The sequence below is a fragment of the Aotus nancymaae genome, unplaced genomic scaffold (genome assembly GCF_030222135.1).
Source record: "Aotus nancymaae isolate 86718 unplaced genomic scaffold, 86718_ANA_hifiasm-v0.15.2.pri h1tg000108l, whole genome shotgun sequence".
Taxonomy (NCBI): Eukaryota; Metazoa; Chordata; class Mammalia; order Primates; family Aotidae; genus Aotus; species Aotus nancymaae.
In genome coordinates this window covers 27353544-27374230 of record NW_026988523.1, presented here as the reverse complement: position 1 = coordinate 27374230, position 20687 = coordinate 27353544, and the positions used below count along the sequence as shown (strand labels likewise).

General features: G+C 34.2%; 1 protein-coding gene across 2 annotated transcripts; it reads right to left on the bottom strand.

Moving 5' to 3' along the window:
• Positions 1–5640: 5640 nt before the first annotated feature.
• LOC135272209 (complement factor H-related protein 2-like) lies at positions 5641–20050 on the bottom strand. 2 transcript variants are annotated; one of them, XM_064370420.1, is made up of 5 exons: positions 19876–20050; positions 14735–14929; positions 13635–13841; positions 6832–7014; positions 5641–6029 (listed from the first exon to the last, which is right to left on the bottom strand). In XM_064370420.1, the coding sequence occupies exons 1-5, from the start codon at positions 20003–20005 to the stop codon at positions 5785–5787; spliced, it is 960 nt and encodes a 319-aa protein (XP_064226490.1). In that variant the 5' UTR covers positions 20006–20050; the 3' UTR covers positions 5641–5784. The 2 variants fall into 2 exon arrangements, with proteins under 2 accessions (XP_064226490.1, XP_064226491.1); XM_064370421.1 differs by having other exon boundaries at positions 13665–13841; positions 19876–20049.
• Positions 20051–20687: the final 637 nt, after the last annotated feature.

The window sequence follows — 20687 nt, the reverse complement described above, 5'->3', positions numbered from 1 at the left end:
TATACTGTATATAAGTACTTTGTCAGATATACTATTTGCAAATATTTTTCCTAACATGTAACTTATGGTTTCACTCTCATAGAATGTCTTTCACAGAGAAAAAGTGTTTAATGTTGATAAAGTATTATTATTATATCATTCTTTTATGGGTCATCCTTTAGGTGTCCTGTTTAAGAACAATTTTCTCAAACCCCAGTTCACAAAGACTTTTTCTTTTTTTCTTCCACAAGTTTCATTACTTTATGTTTTACATTTCGACATAGGATGCATTTGGATTTGTGTTTTGTAAAATATACTTGGGAGGGTAAGGCAGGAGAGTCACTTGCACCCTGGAGGTGGAGGCTGCAGTGAACCAAGATCACGCCACTGAACTGCAGCCTGGAAAACAGAGTGAGACCCTACCTCAACAACAACAAAAAAAACTAAAAAACTTTTAATTAATTTATTTATTCACATGTAAAATACAAACATTAACTTATTTCTAAAATTATATATAATTTTATAAACTTCAACACATTGTATTTTCATCTTTTTTGTTTGTTTTGCGTTCTCTGTTTTGGGTGCCCGTTGTGTTCTATGAGATGATAAGTTTGGATGGTTTTACCTGCTAACTGAGCAAAAAAATGAAAACAGGTTGTGATGTCCTACTCATTCTACTTTCCTCCAGGGATCATGTAAGGCGATCATGCTAGAGTTTACCTAATCCATAGCCTCTTCCCTTGTTGAGAGCTTCAGAATTCTCCAGTTGTACTCCAGAAAGTCCTTGCTATACATCCTATCCTTTTGCTTACAGAACATATTCTTCCTACCGATGCTCTAGACCAACCCATTTTAGAAATATATGTCTCTAGCAGAATTGTGCAAGTGTACCAAAAACACTTTCAGATGTTTTATATCATGTTTTGTGTCCTGAAACTGATTTATAAATGGTAGCTAATGAAAAGTGCCTTCATTTCCTTCTTCGGCCTTTCTTCTACTCAATCTAGATATCTTTTTGTTGCCAAAAGAGTCAAGTTTTACACTTCAGTATCTCTCTTCTTTGTCTGTCAACCACTTTCAAGGGTTTTCTATTTTCATATATATTCATGGATAGTTTTTAAAATCATCTAAGAACAGTATAGAGATTTTACATTTCATGTTATATTTGAAATCATTAATATTATTTTGATTATTGTAACATATGATTAAATATTTATAACTTCTGTAATATAATTTATTATTTCTTTTGGGATAATAAAAATGCTCTCAGTTTTTCTTATTGTAGTGAAGATACAGAAAAGTTATTTGTACACAATATTTTTAAAAGCTATTTATGTAAATTTTGAGTAGTGGGAAGGAAAAGAAAAAATACGAGTGCATTTTTAGGTTTCTGGTTAAATTCCAGCATGTTGTTGATAAATCTATACATCTCTGTTTATGCTGGACCAAACTATGTATATGTAAACTGATTTTACCATAGTGTATAGGCTTAAATATTTCATCTAACTAATTTTAATAAATGAAACTTCTTTGCCAGCAACCAGTCACTAACAGAAGAAAAGAAAAAAATTCTACTGTTTCTTATAAATTGATGAATTTTGATACAAAAATCTTCAATAAAATACTGGCAAACTGAATGCAACAGCACATCAAAAAGCTTATCCATCACCATCAAGTCAGCTTCATCCCAGGGATGCAAGGCAGTTTCAACATACACAAATCTATAAATGTAATCCATCACATAAACTGAACCAAAGACAAAAACCACATGATTGTCTCAATAGACGCAGAGAAGGCCTTCGACAAATTTCAACAGCACTTTCTGCTAAAAACTCTCAATAAACTAGGTATCCATGGATCACGTCTCACAATAGTAAGTGCAATTTATGACAAACTCACAGCCAATATAATACTGAATGGGCAAAAACTGGAAGCATTCCCTTGAAATCTGGCACAAGACAAAGGTGCCCTCTCTCACCACTCCTATTCAATGTAGTATTGGAAGTTCTGGCCAGAGCAATCAGGCAAGAAAAAGAAATAAAGGTATGCACTTAGGAAAAGAGGAAGTCAAATTGTCTCTATTTGCAGATGACATGGTTGTATATTTAGAAGAACCCATCATCTCAGCCCAAAATCTCCTTAAGATGATAAACATCTTCAGCCAAGTGTCAAGATACAATATCAATGTGCAAAAATCACAAGCATTCGTATACACAAATTACAGACAAACGGCCAAATCATGAGTGCACTCCCATTCACAACTGCTACATAGAGAATTAAATACCTAGGAATACAACTAACGAGGGACATGAAGGACCTCTTCAAGGAGAACTACAAACCACTGCTCAAGGAAATAAGAGAGGACACAAACAGATGGAGAAACATTCCATGCTCATGGTTAGGAAGAATCAGTATTGTGAAAATGGTCATACTGACTGAAGTAATTTATAGATTCAATGCTATCGCCATCAGGCTACCAGTGGCCTTCTTCACAGAACTGAAGAAAACCACCTTAAACTTCATATGGAACCAAGAAAGAGCCCGCATAGCCAAGATGATCCTAAGCAAAACAAAACAAACCTGGAGGCATCCCGATACCTGACTTCAAACTATGCTACAAGGCTAGAGTAATCAAAACAGCATGGTAATGGTACCAAAACAGAGATATAGACCAATGCAATAGAAAAGAGGCCTCGGAAGTAATGTCACACCACTACAACCAACTGATCTTTGACAAACTTGACATAAACAGGCAATGGGGAAAGAATTCCCTGTTTAATAAGTAGCTTTGGGAAATGGGGTTAGCCATATGCAGAAAGCTGAAACTGGACCCCTTCCTTTCACCTTATACAAAAATTAACTTTAGATGGATTAAAGATTTAAACACAAGGCATAACACCATAAGAAGCCTAGAAGAAAACCTAGGCAATACCATTCAGGGCATAGGCAAGGACTTCATGACTAAAATACCAAAAGCATTGGCAACAAAAGCCAAAATAGACAAATGGGATCTAATTAAACTTAAGAGCTTCTGCACAGCAAAAGAAACAATCATTACAGTGAACCAGCAACCAGCAGAATGGGAAAAAATTTTTGCAAACTACCCATATGACAAAGGGCTAATAATGAGAATCTACAAAGAACTTAAACAAATTTACAAGAAAACAGGAACCCCACCCAAAAGTGGGCAAAGGATATGAAAAGACACTTTGCAGAAAAAGACATTTATGCATCCAACAAACATTTGTAAAAAATGCTCATTATCACTGGTCATTAGAGAAATGCAAATCAAAACCACATTGAGATACCATCTCATGCAGGTTAGAATGGAGATCATTAAAAAAATCTGGAAACAACAGATGCTGGACAGGATGTGGAGAAATAGCAACACTTTTACACTGTTGGTGGGAGTGTAAATTAATTCAACCATTGTGGAAGACAGTGTGGTGATTCCTCAAGGATCTAGAAATAAAAATACCATTTGACCCAGCAATCCCATTACTGGGTGTATACTCAAAGGACTATAAATCATTCTGTGATAAAGACACATGCACATGTATGTTCATTGCAGCACTGTTTACAAAAGCAAAGACTTGGAACCAACCCAAACTCCCATCAATGATAGACTGAATAAAGAAAATGTGGCACATATACACCATGAAATAGTATGCAGCCACGAAAAAGGATGAGTTCATGTCGTTTGCAAGGACATGGATGAAGCTGGAAACCATCATTCTCAGCAAACCGACATAAGAACTGAAAACTGAACACCACATGTTCTCACTCATAAGTGGCTGTTGAACAATGAGAACGCATGGACACAGGCAGGGGAACATCACAGACTGGGGCCTGTGGGGTGGGTCTAGGGGAAGGATAGCAGAATGTAGGAGGACTGGGGAGGAATAACTTTAGGAGAAATACCTAATGTAGATGATAGGGGGTGGAAACAACCATGGCATGTGTATACCTATGTAAGAATCCTGCGGGATCTGCACGTGTACCCCAGAACTTAATGTATAATAAAAAATATATATAACAATAAAATACAATAAATAAATAAAATTTAAGTCTTGTTTTGTGGCCCAACATATGATGTATATTAGAGAATGTACCTTGTGTGCTTGAGCAGAATGCTTATTCTACTGTTGTCAAATGGAATGTTCTATATATATCTGCTACATCCATTTGGTCTAACATATAGTTCAAGTCCAATGTTTTTATTGATTTCTGGAGAGATTTTCTATCCAGTTTTGAACATGGGGTATTGAAGCCCCCTGCTATTGTTGTATTGTTGTCTATTTCTTCCTTTAGATGTATTAATGTTTGCTTTATAAGTTCCATTGCTCCTATGGTGATGCATATATGTTGTCTATAGTTATAATCTCTTGGCAAATTGACTCTTTTATCACTATATAATGACCTTTCGTTGTTTCTTTTTACAGACTTGACTTAAAATTCCATTTCAGTTAATTGTTAGTATGGCCACCCTGCTTTCTTTTGGTTTCCATTTACATGGAATATATTTGTTCATGCCTATGCTGTGCTATGATCTGAATAGTAGCGTCCCTCCAAAATTCATGTGTTACATCCTAATCACTATGGTGATAGTATCAGAAAGTGAGGCCTTTTTAGGTGATTAGGCCATGAGGATTCCATTCTCACAGACTGGATAAGTCTTTTTACAAAGAAGCCTCATGGAACTCCCTTGTACCTTCTAGATTGTAAGGACATAGTGGGAAGGCACCATCTCCATAACAGGGAGCAAGTTCTTACAAGACATCAAATCAGTTGGCATCTTAATCTTGAAACTCTCAGCCTCTAAAAATGTATGAAATAATTTCTAGTTTTCATAACTAGCCAGTTTATGATAATTTTTTATAGTGGCCCAAATGCACTAAAACAGTTTAGGAATAAACGTATATTCTTAAATTTAACATTATCACAAACATAACTTGGTAATTACCAGTGACATCTTTGTCATTCTCAACATGTACCACCTTGGTCATTCGATATCATTATTGTGAAATAAATTTTGCTTGAGGTTCAAATGTGATATAAGTTAAAGGTAGAAAAGTCAGAGAATACTGATACATACAAAGGAACTGAACTACAACTTTTACCCCAATTATCTCTAAACACATATATAGAATTTTAGCTACACTTTTAAATTTCCTGGCAATATTTTTGCTATAAACATTAATTCAGAGAAAACTATCATATTTATGTGTTTGCAGGTGAGTGCATGCGTGTTTATAACTGATACTGTATTTTTATTTTTCATATGTCTATGTTGTAATAGTTATATACCGAATTACATTTTAAATCCTCTTTATGATTAGTTTGCATTATTATGTGTGCTAGATTGATATCTTATAGAATTAACTCCATTTCATCATTTTGATGCACTTATGTATTAATAAGTAGTAATTACTTGTATCTTATTACTAACATGAGTTAAGACTTGGTGAGGTTTCTACATCTTTGTGAAGTGATATAATTTTGAAATCAGGCACAATATGTTTTCCATTTACTATAAAACAATGAGCCTCAGCAGTCATGGAGAAAGCTTTGAGAGATTTAAGAGTGATGGACAGAAATGAAGTCTGAAAAAAACTGTATCTAATTTCTTGTCATACAAATTTCATGAACTGGACACAACAGTTTATTTGCCAACTTTTAATATAGAGCTTTTAAGAAGAGGGCCATGGGTCTCAGATTATAAGTACATTCTAACAAATCAACCCAAAATTTTACTTAAAATAAAAAGGAATAAAACAATATTTAAAAATGAAATTGAGAACTGATTTAATAATAATATTCTGAATAAAGGTGTGGATTTGAATTCTGATTGTTTCTTACACAAGTGGGATACTCCAGTTTCCCATCCTGACATGTTCTTCGAAAATCTTGAGAACCTGGTGAAGGATGATATCCATATTTACATGCAAATTGAACTGGTTCACCTGATCTTGCATAAAGTTTTTGTTCGGCCGACCACTTAAATGTTACGTTATATTTTTCCATAATTTCTTGTGATATTACACATGGATCTGAAAATAGAAAACAACGAACATAAAGCATTAACCAGTATACAAATCTTCTTCATTGACTTCCAGATTTTCAAGTAGAATGTTATATGATGGTTCAGGAATTATTTCTCAAAACAGTGTCTAAACTAACTACGTAAAAACAACATATTGATTTAAATAAAGTTAAAATGGTAAATGATGTGAAAATTAGGTACTATGATTTATGTATGAGAATTAGGGTTTTTTATCCATGGTTCATTATGTCAATTGTCATTGTAGGATCCCCGCATTTTAGAACTTATCATTGCTATTTTTCTTTATTTAAGATATTGGTCAAAGAGTACAAATTTTCAGCTATGATATGAGTAAGAACTTGGAATCAAACAGAGATCTAGTGATATTTACACCTAATAGTATTGTATTATTTATTTGAAAATTGGTAAGAAAGCAGATTTTAAGTATCCTCACCACAAACTCACACACATATAACTCACACACCCACCTACACACAATGGTAATCATAGGTGATAAGAAATGTGCTAATTAATTTGATTATGGTAATCATTGTACTACAAATATATCAAAAGAGCATATTGTCAAACATGAAAATATATTTTTTACTTGTTAACTAAATATTTTAAAATAAAATAAATATAAAGAGAAAGGAGAAAAAATTCTTTACTTTCTAACATAAATATTTGGTAGGCAAGCATTCAGCAGAATAGTTGTTCAGTAATCTGTGATTATTCTGTTACAAACAGCAAACTATCAGACTCATCACACTGATTTGTCCAGGATTCCATGGGTATATTAAAGGACTTACGTAGGCATTTTGGTGGTTCTGACCATCGTCCATTTCTACATGTTATTCGCTTGTTACCCTCAAGTTCATACAAGTACTGGCATTGATACTCAACTGATGAATCCGGAGCATATACTGACAATGGGAATGAAGTAGTGTCTCCATTGACAATAGGTGGAGGCGGGCCACATTTTCCTGTAGAATCTAAAAAACATCATTTCATCACTTGATTTCTTGGGAGAGCAAATCAAACTACAAATTTAAATAAGGCAAATATAAACACATCACTTTATATAATATCAACAGTGTTGTGATTTCGGGGGAAAGAAATGATTCCTGGAAGAAATTTTAATCTTACAAACTGAAAGTTATATATTTAAGTTCTTTTGTCCTTACTGAAGAAACACATGAAACATTAACAAATATTTCTGCCTATAGTAGTCCAGGAATACGAAATGTCTTTCTGAATGAATACATGGTAAACATAGAAAACTCTAACAAAGAAAGTTTCTTATTTTATATTCAACATTCTTTGGAGTGACACTAAGAGGGCAGAGATTCTGAAATTGATGATCGTTTTTAAAACCTGCATGACCTGCACATGTAGCCCAGAATTTAAAGTATAATAATAAAAAAAAAAAACCCTGGAAGAAATTATAAAATGGAAGTGTGACAAAAATTTTTTAAAACACTGGATAGGCTTAATAATACATTGGGAGGTGACAAATCCATGAACTTGAATATAGAGCAATATAAATTATGACTCTGAAAATAGAATGAAAACAAAAATCTCAACTGAGACATTTAGAAAAATACAACAATAAATAATGCTGATCCAGAAAGAGAAAGGAAAGGATAATTGGCTGAAAAAATAAATAAATAAAATAATGACTGAAAACCTCCCACTTTGGCCATAAGGCATAAACTTACATATTTAAGAAGCTGAGTGAACTCCAAAGAGAATAAACACATTGGAATTTATACCAATAGACATTAAAAGGCGGGTGGATCACGAGGTCAAGAGATCGAGACCATCCTGGTGAACATGGTGAAACCCCGTCTCCACTGAAAATACAAAAAATTAGCTGGGCATGGTGGTGCGTGCCTGTAATCCCAGCTACTCGGGAGGCTGAGGCAGGAGAATTGCCTGAACCCAGGAGGCGGAGGTTGCGGTGAGCCCAGATCGTGCCATTGCACTCCAGCCTGGGTAACAGGAGCGAAACTCACCCCGTCTCAAAAAAAAAAAGACATTAAAATAACACTACTTAAAGAAAAAGAAAAAAAATCTTCATAGTAACTAGACAAAAAACTATGCCTTTCCTCTAGGAGATCAACAAATCTAATGACAGTGAGTTTTTCCATCTATAACCATGTGGCACAGTTTTCAAGTGTTAAAAGAACTTTCAATTCCAAATTTTATAACCAGTGACACTATCCTTTACAAGTAAAGGGGAAAATATAGACATTCTCAAAGAACGGGAAACCAAGAGAATTTTTCTCCAGTAGACCTGTGATTAAAGGATTACTAAAGGAATTCTTCAAATTAAAATAAAGAGAGAGCAGAAAGAGCTTGAGACTTTAGGAGACGGAAAGGACAATATAATGAATAAAAAGAGGAGTCAATATAACCGGCTTTTTTCTTTTAAGTTTGTTAAATTATGGTTTAATATGGTGCTGAATGTATGTACAGAAAATACTAATGGCATTTATATTTAATATGAGGAGAGGGTAAATGGATCTAAATAAAAGTAAGATTTTCCTATCTCAGTAGAAGATGGAGATGTCAGTACCAGTAGACAGTGATATATTATTACATGCACATAGTATTACCTAGAGCCACAAGCTTTTTAAAGGAGGAGAAAAGCTATACAAAGAGATACAATCAAAAATGATACATATGAATCAAAATTAATTAATCTTATTAAAAATTTTCCCCAAGGGGAATGGAGGAATAGGAAAATAGGACTGAAACCAGAGGAAACAAACAGAAACAAATAAATGGCAGAGGTTTAAGTCCCTATATATCAATAATTATTTTAAGTGTAAATGGTCCAAGTGCACCAGTTAAAAGGGCAAGAGAGGCAGAAAGGGCCGGGTGAGGTGGCTTCAGCCTGTAAGCCCAGCACTTTGGGAGGCTGAGGCAGGAGGATCATGACGTCAGGAGATGAAAACCATCCTGCTCAACATGGTGAAACCCTGTCTACTAAAAATACAAAAATTAGCTGGGCATGGTGGCATGCACTTGTAATCCCAGCTACTCAGGAGGTTGAGGCGGGAGAATCACTTGAACCCAGGAGGCAGAGATTGCAGTGAGCCGAGGTCACACCACTGCACTCTAGCCTGGCCATAGAGCAAGACTCCATCAAAAAATAAAATAAAATTTCAAAAAATAAACATAAAAACAAACCAGACCCAGAAAGGCAGAATGCATATATGCTGTCTACAAAAACTCGCTTCAATATAAAACATAGGTAGATTCTAAGTAAAATAGTGAAAAATTTCAGACAAACATTAATTTTACAAAATGGAAATCGATAAGATACAATTTCCTTTGTTGGTTTCCCTTACTGCATCTCTGTATATTAGAATGATCCAGGATTATGTGCTCAGACTTCTTTTTATAAATACAGTAGCTCCCTGGATGAGTTCAGTTAGTCACATACCTTTGAATATAATCTGTATACTGAAGATGCCCACATTTATATCACAACCTATGATCTCTCTTCAACTACCTATTCTAGATCTTAGAGTAGATATGTCTTATGTCTGTCAAATGCACACAATGTATTTCTTATTACATGTATTCCTCAGAAAGAACTGAGTGTTGTAAGGCTTAAGATACATTATTTTTCAAGTTCCAACTCTTCTTTTAATCTGGTCAAATATTTTCAAAAATAATGTACCATGTTACTTGTGTTCCATTCACAAGAATAATTGAAGTTTAAGCATCATCAATCATTTCATTTGCAATTGAAAAATATATTACACAAAAATTACTTTGTTTTATTTAAAACAACATATTTTAACCGTGCTGTACTCTCCAAAAATGTTAAAGGAAATATAATCCTCTAGCTTTGCATTGAGGTGGTTCTGTCCAGTTTCCATTTACACACATCACTTCTGCATCCCCAAACATTTCATAAGGTCTCCTACATTCATAATATACTCTATCACCAGATAAATATCTACTCTTCTGTCTCGACCTCATATAACCATTTTGTACTGTGGGCGGATTCACACAAGAACTGCCTGAATAGAAAGAAAAGAAGTCATTTCATCTAGTGTTCATTTTGAGTAGTAAATCAAAAGAATACAAATATATTTCAAAATGAATTTAAAACAAATAGACAATCTGTTATCAAATTTTTGTTGATTTTAATACATTTAAATGTAATATTGAGGAAAAGACATAAAACAATTTTTTTGTAAGGTACAAGCTTTGATGTTTTAAATTTCTTCATCCTTTGCTAGAACACCGATAGACCTTTTTTTTCCCTTCTGGAAGTCAGTATAAATGGAAGTCTTCCTGGATATCTCTCTCTGAGTTTGAGTAGCATAAATATTACCAGTTCTATGTATTTAACATTAATTAATAAAATGCAAAAAAACAACATAAACAGATTATATGGCATCATATTTGGGTTGGCAATCATGATGCTTATACATTTTATCCCCTTAAAAATTAACACATCTTTTCTCAAGGTTCTTAGTTTCTTTGCATTGGGTTAGAACATGTTCTTTTAGCTCACGGAAGTATCTTATTACCCACTTTCTGAAGGCTGATTCTGTTAAAAACCCTCAATAACCTAGGTATCGACAAAACGTATCTCAACATAAGAAAAGGTATTTAGGACACACCAACAGCCAATATCATACTGAATGGGCAAAAACTGGAAGCATTCCCTTTGAAATCTGGCACTAGACAAGGATGCCCTCTCTCACCACTCCTATTCAATATAGTACTGGAAGTTCTAGCAAGAGCAATCAGGCAAGAAAAAGAAATAAAGCGTATTCAATTAGGAAAGGAGGAAGTCAAATTGTCTCTATTTGCAGATGACATGATTGTATATCTAGAAGACCCCATCGTCTCAGCCCAAAGTCTCCTGAAACTGATAAGCAACTTCAGCAACGTCTCAGGATACAAAATCAATGTGCAAAAATCACAAGCATTCCTATACACCAATAACAGACTTAAAGAGAGCCAAATCAAGCACGAACTGCCATTCACAATTGCTACAAAGAGAATAAAATACCTAGGAATACAACTAACAAGGAACGTAAAGGACCTCTTCAAGGAGAACTACAAACCACTGCTCAATGAAATAAGAGAGGACACAAACAGAAGGAGAAACATTCCATGTTCATGGTTAGAAAGAATCAATATCATGAAAATGGCCATACTACCCAAAGTAATTTACAGATTCAACGCTATCCCCATCAAGCCACCAATGACCTTCTTCACAGAACTGGAAAAAACCACCTTAAACTTCATATGGAACCAAAAGAGAGCCCACATAGCCAAGTCAATTCCAAGCAAAAAGAACAAAGCGGCATCACACTACTGGACATCAAACTCTACTACAAGGCTACAGTAATCAAAACAGCATGGTACTGGTACCAAAACAGAGATATAGAACAGAAGCCTTGGAGGCAACACAACATATCTACAACTATCCGATCTTTGACAAACCTGATAAAAACAAGCAATGGGGAAAGGATTCCCTGTTTAATAAGTGGTGTTGGCAAAACTGGCTAGCCATATGCAGAAAGCAGAAACTGGACCCCTTCCTGACACCTTACACTAAAATTAACTCCAGATGGACTAAAGACTTAAACATAAGACCTAACAGCATAAAAACCCTAGAAGAAAACCTAGGCAAAACCATTCAGGACATAGGCATAGGCAAGGACTTCATGACCAAAACACCAAAAGCATTGGCAACAAAAGCCACAATAGACAAATGGGACCTAAACAAACTCCACAGCTTCTGCATGGCAAAAGAAACAGTAAATAGAGTGAATCGGCAACCAACAGAATGGGAAAAAAATTTTTGCAGCCTACCCATCTGACAAAGGGCTGATATCCAGAATTTACAACGAACTAAAACAGATTTACAAGAAAAAAACAAAGAAGCCCATTCAAAAATGGGTGAAGGATATGAACAGATACTTTACAAAAGGAGACATACATGAGGCCAACAAGCATATGAAAAAATGCTCATCATCACTGGTCATTAGAGCAATGCAAATCAAAACTACATTGAGATACCATCTCAAGCCAGTTAGAACGGCGATCATTAAAAAATCTGGAGATGACAGATGCTGGAGAGGATGTGGAGAAATAGGAACACTTTTACACTGTTGGTGGGAGTGTAAATTAGTTCAACCATTGTGGAAGACAGTGTGGCGATTCCTCAAGGACCTAGAAATAGAAATTCCATTTGACCCAGAAATCCCATTACTGGGTATATATCCAAAGGATTATAAATCGTTCTACTATAAGGACACATGCACACGAATGTTCATTGCAGCACAGTTTACAATAGCAAAGACCTGGAACCAACCCAAATGCCCATCGATGATAGATTGGACAGGGAAAATGTGGCACATATACACCATGGAATATTATGCAGCCATCAAAAACGATGAGTTCGCGTCCTTTGTAGGGACATGGATGAACCTGGAAACCATCATTCTCAGCAAACTGACACAAGAACACAAAATCAAACATCGCATGTTCTCACTCATAGATGGGTGTTGAACAATGGGAACACATGGACACAGGGAGGGGAGCACTATACACTGGGATCTGTTGAGGGGGAGTAGGGGGGACAGCGGGGGGTGGGGAGTTGGGGAGAGATAGCATGGGGAGAAATGCCACATATAGGTGAAGGGGAGGAAGGCAGCAAATCACACTGTCACGTATGCACCTATGCAACAATCTTGCATGTTTTTCACATGTACCCCAAAACCTAAAATGCAATAAAAAAAATAATAAGAATAATAAAGCAAAGTCAATGAAAGCCCAGCTCTTTGCTGGGAGGCCTTCTCTAAACTGTGCAGGGAGGGAGAACCCAGGAAGAACATAGTGGTCTTCTTTAGTTGAGATTAGTAAGGTCAGTCTTGGAGACTATGGTGGCCAGAAGTTACTGGAAATAGTAGCAGAAACGAAGTGGTATGCAGAGAAAAAGCTATAGAAGTTTTCATGAGGCTCCTTGAGGATTTAGTTGAATACTGAGCTGTGCATGCATAGGATGGAACTGCATTGGGCTGAGCAAAGAACAATTACTGAAGAGCTATAAAGATGAAGAATTACAAGAGTTCACCCAGGACTGGCAGGTGCCATCACTTATATCACAGGTTTCTAAAAGAATCATTTTCCAAATTCTAAGCCGCTCACAAACAAACATACATCTCAGACGTATGGAGGTTTTACAACTTAGAAGATGATGCTTTATTGACTCAAGCATATGAATTTAAATAAAGATAAATAGTAAAAACTCTCTTTTAAGACATTTTAACTGGAATTGGACTTATTTTCACTTAATACCTCAGTTTTGTAACCATTTATGGTTAACTAACCTGATAATATAAATACCAAACACGTATTACTTAACATTGATTGTCTTCAAAGTGTATTCTTGTCTCATATTTCTACCTATCACATACATTTGATTTACATAGGTAGGCAAACTATGTTATTGGACATCTACTTAGACACAATTGGAGCTGAAAATCAAATAAATAATGATAGAAGTAGTGGTGAAACCTATATTTAACCTACAACAATAGATTTATTTCTTTAAAAAATTAACAAAAGTTACCATGATCTGAGAGAGCAGAATTTTGCTTACTAGTGGAGGTGCATTTGGGAGGAGTGGACCAGCCACGTTCTACACATGAAATGTTGTTGTTATTTTTTTGAAGGCTGTATCCTGCATTGCAAACAATTTGTACGGTATCACCTTCCAGATGTGTTCGTCCTGAAGAGTCAGAATGACCATTTTCCACAAAAGGAAAGAAACATATTCCTAAGGACCGAAAATTTTTTAATGTATGAGATGAAAGTAGCAAAAAAAGTTCAATTGCATTTTAAAATATTTTATTAAGAGTTGGAAACTTTGAAAACTGAAATCATGTGTAAATATTTTCAAAAGAATTTGGTCATGTTACTGTATATATGATGAAATATATTTTTCTATTCCCATATATGTACATATAAAAGAAAGTATTTCATGCTACTGCTGTATGGTTGTTATAATAAAATATTTTATGTTTATAAACTTTTCTAGGGACAAAACAGCATCTTCATATAAATGTTTCTCTCAATTCTCATAAACATTTCCTACAAAAGGAGAAATATCATTGTTATCTCCTTTGTTGCCTCATCTATTCTCTCTCCCATTGTTTTTCTCTTTTTAACACACCTGTTGTCACTGGAGTCTGTTCTCTACATTTATTGGAGGATAAATATAGCTACACTTTGAAGGTCCAAAGAAATGATTTACTAAACATATAAAGGTGAAAATACTAAACCTCACCTTGCAATGTGCAAGAGAACGGTAAATTCAAAACAAAAAAATGTATAAAGTTGACTTTCTTTAAAGGAAAGCTATGATATGGCTGCTACCAAATGATATTAGTAAAGAAATATTAGCAGTCAAATATACTAATCATAATTAATTATTATTTTTAAAATTAATGTATTTCAATGCATAGAGCATTTCTAGGTAATACAAGACAGTTGACATATTTATTCTTCATTTAGTTCTCACAAGAGGCATCGCAAAGAGAGGACTACGTCTCCCATCTTTCCAGCTCCTCTGGTCACTGCCCGTCATTATCATGCCCTTATGATCTTGTCTGGCACATCCTTCTCTATTCACTTAAAGAAATCCATGTAATGATCAGGGCGTTTACTCACTGAGACACTTTGGTGTTGGTGACCATCCTTCTTCTGTGCATGTTATGCGAGTCCAAAAGGATTTTGAAGGAGACATAAAATTATATTCACAGGAGTAATAGAAAACTTCCCCTATAGGAACTTGGGAAAATGGCTTATAATTTTCTTCATCATACAGAATTCCATGGTTTATTTTTGGAAAATCACAAAGTGTTGCTGGGAAAAATAACACAAAACTGAAGAATTACATGATAAACTACATCGATGAATCACTAGATTATGCTTTAATCATCTCAATTATAGTTTTTTCTTTCCTTCAGCTTAAATACCTTTAGCTTAAATGCTTTCCAGTGTACTAATTTGAGACAAAGAAAGATCACTGTTAAAGAGTACAAGAGTATTTGAGGAGGTCATTGTCAATTAATATGATATTTATATTTTGGAGTGATATGAAATATGAACTCTTCTGCAATGTGCTCAGGAAGAAAACCCTCACACAACAATTTAAGAATGAAGACAGATTGTAAGAGTGGCAAATCTCCCTGACCTATGTAGTGTACAGCAGAGGAGTGATAGGCTTATTCTCACCTCTCAGATTTACGTCTTTTCTCTATTCTCATCAACTGTCATAGGTATCTCCACCAGAAACTCTGTCCTGTTTTTTTTTTTCTGGTGCTGTAAAAATGTTGAGTAAGTAGTTTGTTTTTTGTTTATTAAGATTTTGATTATTTTCTTGTTACGAAGTTTATATAGTTTCAGTGAAAATAATTTAGAGACTACAAGAAAATCACTAAGAACAACTCAACCAAGATTAAATTAGAGCTAAATTTTGGTAAGTGTTGTACATATAAATATGTATTTATACTGCTGTACCAAAACATTTGAAAAAGGAAAAAACAATAAAAAGATAATAAAACAATAAAAATGATGTAATAAAAAGATAACAACTATTTATATAGTATTTACATTATATTAGGTATTATAAATAATCTTGAGATGGTTTAAATTACATGGGAGGATATGCATAGGTTACATGCAAATACAATACTATTCTCTCTTAGAGACTTGAGCATCTGTGGGTTTTGGTATCTTCTGGGGGTGAGGAGAGTCCTAGAATCAATTCCTTCAGGATACTAAGGGACTACCATATATATGTATATAGAGACTTACACGTACATCCATATGCACTGTGGTGCAAGATGTATTAAAACAATGTAGAAGATGGGTGAAATCTCAATATGTTTTGACTCTTTTATTTTCTTGTGTGTCTATATATAATGTATATATACAAACTGTAAATAAAACCTTAAATACTAAAGTCTAATAGAAATATGTGTGTATATTAGACTTTAGTTTTTATTTATACTTTTATTTACAGTTTATATATATGTATATATGTGTATATATATACTCACATATTTCTATTAGACTTTAGTATTTATTTACAGTTTTTCTCACAGCAAATTTGAGTGGAAGGTACAGAGATTCCCTATATACCACTTCCTCTTCCCTACCACATGAATAGCCCCCCTCACCATCAATATTATTATCATTCAAAGACCATAGTTTACATTAGGGTTTACTCTTGATATTGTACATTCTATGGATTTGATGTACTTTATCTTTGAGTGCTTTTTTAGCTCAAGATATTTTCTCAGTACAGAAATGCTCTTTTTTTTACCTCAAGGCATTTTCTCAATATAGTATTGCTGCTTGAGAAACTGTTTTGTTTTTCACCTTATCAGGAAAAAGCGTGCAGAAATTCAGCTGACAAATCAAGGGAAATTTCTCCTTTTGATCTACCTAGAAGTTATATTGTTGTATAATATCTGAAATAATTCCTGTGGTATTTAACCTTGTGAAACCTTAAATTGATTATCTAACTGTTTATAATGTGACACTAGATATTTTTAGAGAAGATACCGAGGGAAAGACTCCCTCGTGTCTTGATAGTATGAACATATCACAACTCCTTTTAAGTATCCTTCACTCCTCCACAATTGCAAAATTATAGTACTCGATTTTCATACATTCATACTTACATATTTTTCATCATCCAATTATATCCTACCGAACTTCCTCTACAGCACTGATCACACACCCATTGTGCACATCCACAATGGTGCAAGCTAGGAGTGTTATCGTCCTTTTGCAAGCCTCCCATTACACAAACACCCACTTGAAAAGTAGAAAATAATTTTTCTTATCTCTACTTTCTGATAGAATATTATGAATCTATTTCTTTTGATATATGCGTATATATATATATATATATATACGCATATATACAAACACACATACAGGCATACAGTCATTTACCACATAATGATGTTTTGGTCAATGACTGATCACTTATGTCACAGTGGTTCGGTAAGATTACAATGTAGCTGAAAAATTCTTACCAACTGATGACCTCTGTTACGCCGTGGTGCAATGTATTACTCACATTTTTGTGGCAATGCTGGTATAAATAAACCTACAGCATTGCCAGTAAACTATAGTATACACCATTATGTATAGTATATAATATTTGATAAAGATAATAAATGACCGTGGTACTGGTTAATGTATTTAATATACTAGAGTTTTTATCATTATTTTATAGTTCACTTCTTCTCATTAGAAAAATTAACTGTAAAACATCCTCAGGTAGCTCTTTCAGGAACTGTTCCAGAAGAAGCCTTTGTTTCACAGGAGATGACAGCTCCATGCATGTTACTGCCCTGAAGACCTTCTAGAGGGACCAGAGGGGAGGAGGAAGACTGTGATACCTATGATCCTGCCCTTTGTAGGCCGAGGCTAATGTGTGTGTTTATGTCTGTTTTTAACAAAAAGGTGTAAAAGGTAAATAAATAAATAGAATATTTAAAAGATAAAATCTTATAGAACAAAGATAGAAAAAAATCTTTTGTATATCTGTACAAAGAGTGTTGTAAGCTAAATGTTATCACAAAAGAGTTACAAGTTAAAAAGTTTTCAGTTGATAAACTAAAAAAGCTTACCATAAATTAAAGTTAATTTATTATTGAAGAAAAGTTTTTAAAATAAGGTGCACCAAAAGCTCAGTAATTGGCACTAAAGAACTTCTCCATGTAACCAAAAACCACTTGCTCCCTCTAAAATATCAAAATAAATATATAAATAAAATAAATTTAGTCTATCCCAAGTATTCAGTGTTTATGAAGTTTAAGGTAGTGTATGGTAAGGTGCTAAGCCCTCATATTCACACACCACTCACTCAGTGACTTACCCAGAACAACTTTCAGTCCCGCAAACCCTATTTATGATAAGAATCCCATACAAGTCCACCATTACTAATGTTTTATACTGTATGTTTATTGTGCCTTTGCTATGTTTAGATAAACACATTCTTACAATTGTGCTCCCATTGCCCACAGTGTTCAGCTGAGTAACATGCTGTACAGGTTTGCGTCCTAAGACTGTCAGGCTATACCACGCAGCCTAGTGAGGTAGTAGGCTATACAATCTAGGTTTGTGTAAGCACACTCTATGATGTTTACAAGAGGACGAAATTGCCTAATGCACTTCTCAGAATGTTTTCCTATCATTAAGTGATGCATGACTGTACACACACACACACACACACACACACACACACTCACAGACAATCCCTATATATAACCTTGTAATTTATTTGCTTATTTACGTGATGCTTTTCTTTTAGGACACCGGAAGTTGTAGTGAGGCATGGGTGGGGTTGTCATATTCTTTCCAGGTTCTCTGCTACAGCATGAAGCACAATATATTGCTTAATAAATATATTGCTTGATATTTTGCTGCTGGAGGCATGCAGTTTTCTATTTGTACAAAACTGTTGCCCTCGAGCGTTGTTTCTGCCCTCTGGCCAGTTTCTAAACAGACACCTAAACAAAAGCGTAACACACACTTACAGGTCATTTAACACCTAGACAACTTCTAGACAGAATTTCACTGAAGTTTATCCTGGGACTGGATTGAAGCATGAATATTTTTTGCTGGGTTAGGAATTGCCAAAATTCTCATTCATAATTTTCACTTATCTTCCTCTGCTTCCACACCCCATTTAATATTCTTGTGATACCGTTTGTGACAGATGTTTAAGCCACTTAATAAATACCATAAACACAGACTTAAGAAAAATCAAATACACTCATACAATCACACTCCTGGGATTACAACGCACTACTAAAAGTAAAAACAAATTAAATGAATTTCAAGCCTGTAGAAATAAAGTTTTGCAACATTTGTAAGGGCATATATTAAAAAGAAAGCATTTTATTATTCCTATTTTTCTCTTATTTCAGGACCGAGGAGAAAGTGTTCAAAAAAATTTAAAAATCTGTAAACATTAGAAAGCAGCAAAGCAGTAAAACAAAACTTTCTGGAAATCAAAGAGTAAGGCACAATTATTGAAACTCCATGTACACACACAGTTTAATCAGTATCCTAGACCTTGGTAGAGATTTTGTTTGCAATTCCTTTTGATACGGTGGCTTTAATTTCCACCTGAAATACAATGAGACAGTTTATAAAATATTACAAGAACCAGTTTACAGTATTAATAAGGAGGTGATATATATTATTTCACTTTTCACATTTGTGGAAGAGCTCAGAAAAAGCAATTTCTTGGCAGTTCACTGGTTTACACATAAAAATAATATTTTCTATTGTTTCATTAAAATATATTTATCTCTGTTGAATGATAATTACACTCAAATGAGAATTCCTTCATTTTAATAACGTTTAAAATTTAAATTAACAAATCTATGAAATTAAAATTCTAAAAACATTTTAAAGGTGGCAAAATCATCTGAGGTTGATTTTTCTAGTCAGTGGCATTGCAGAGTTTATGCAGAATTACACTAATACTTCACCTTATCATCTTTATTATCACAGATTTTCCCTCCTTTATCTTCTCTTTACACTATCTATTTGGTGACCATTTACCCTTTGCAACCTAGAGAATAGCGAGAATTAATTTCATTCTATATTCCTGCTAATTGCATGTTAGAAAATATTTCCATAAAATAGATTAATATGATGATACCCCTTCAAATTATTCTCAGCTATTTTTTCATTTAAAAATATACTTATGCATGCACACACAATCAATAAATATATTTGAAAAGAAACTAAAATATTCAGATCTGTTTTCAACTTACCTTCTCCCCCAACAATGGATACCCATGAGATTAGAATTATACCAAATAAGAGCAACATGCTTGATAGACCCATTCGCATAAAACTAAAGATACTCCGGTGATGGTGGTGTTGCTTTGAACCTGCTTTCATTAACAGTTATGAGCATGACTTTGAATTTCAGTGCACTAACGGGAAGCTAGCTTAGTGAAGCCCTTTGTGGTAAATATCAAAGTTCATGCAGATTGTGTGAAATAAACAGTGTCTAATCAGTGTTTTCACAATAACATTCTCAACTCATCATGTAATATTTATTTGAGAAAAATAAAAGCTGTTAATTTCCTTGTTGTAGTCACCAAGTCTCTGAGTTTGGAATAATCAGAAATGGACCATTTAGGGAAGAGAGGAGCTCCCTTTTTTCTTCTAGCTAAGCATTCAGCTGTTTGGTAAGGCAAGCAAGTGCAGGTCGTCTAGTCCTCATCTTAATACGACAACACCACTTTTGTAGTTGTAAATTCCCTTTAAAACTGGCACTAAGAATTAGGTACCTTCTTAACAGTTTTAATATTTTGGAGACTCTAAAAAGTCTAATCAAGAATAATTTTTGCCAAGTAACAACTCCTGAAATGTTTGAAGATACAAAATTATAATTCAAAATCATTTTGTTCAGGTGGGACTTTGAGAATGGTTATCTGAGGGTCTTGGTACATTCACTCCCAACCAAAAGAGAGCAATAAAACTGGATAAAATTTTAAAAAACAACGATTGGTTGTCTCTGGAAATTGGCCAAACAGCATACTGTTGGGAAATATTTCTTCCAGAAAGTCTTCATAAT

What these genes read in the sequence shown, in the direction of transcription:
- LOC135272209 (XM_064370420.1), bottom strand. Translation starts at nt 20,005, where the DNA reads ATGAAAGCAGGTTCAAAGCAACACCACCATCACCGGAGTATCTTTAGT. An exon ending in TTCTGCTCTCTCAGATCATG is followed by an intron (nt 7,015 to 13,634) that starts GTAACTTTTGTT and finishes GATGTTTTTTAG; the next exon opens with ATTCTACAGGAAAATGTGGC. An exon ending in AGAACCACCAAAATGCCTAC is followed by an intron (nt 6,030 to 6,831) that starts GTAAGTCCTTTA and finishes TTCTATTTTCAG; the next exon opens with ATCCATGTGTAATATCACAA.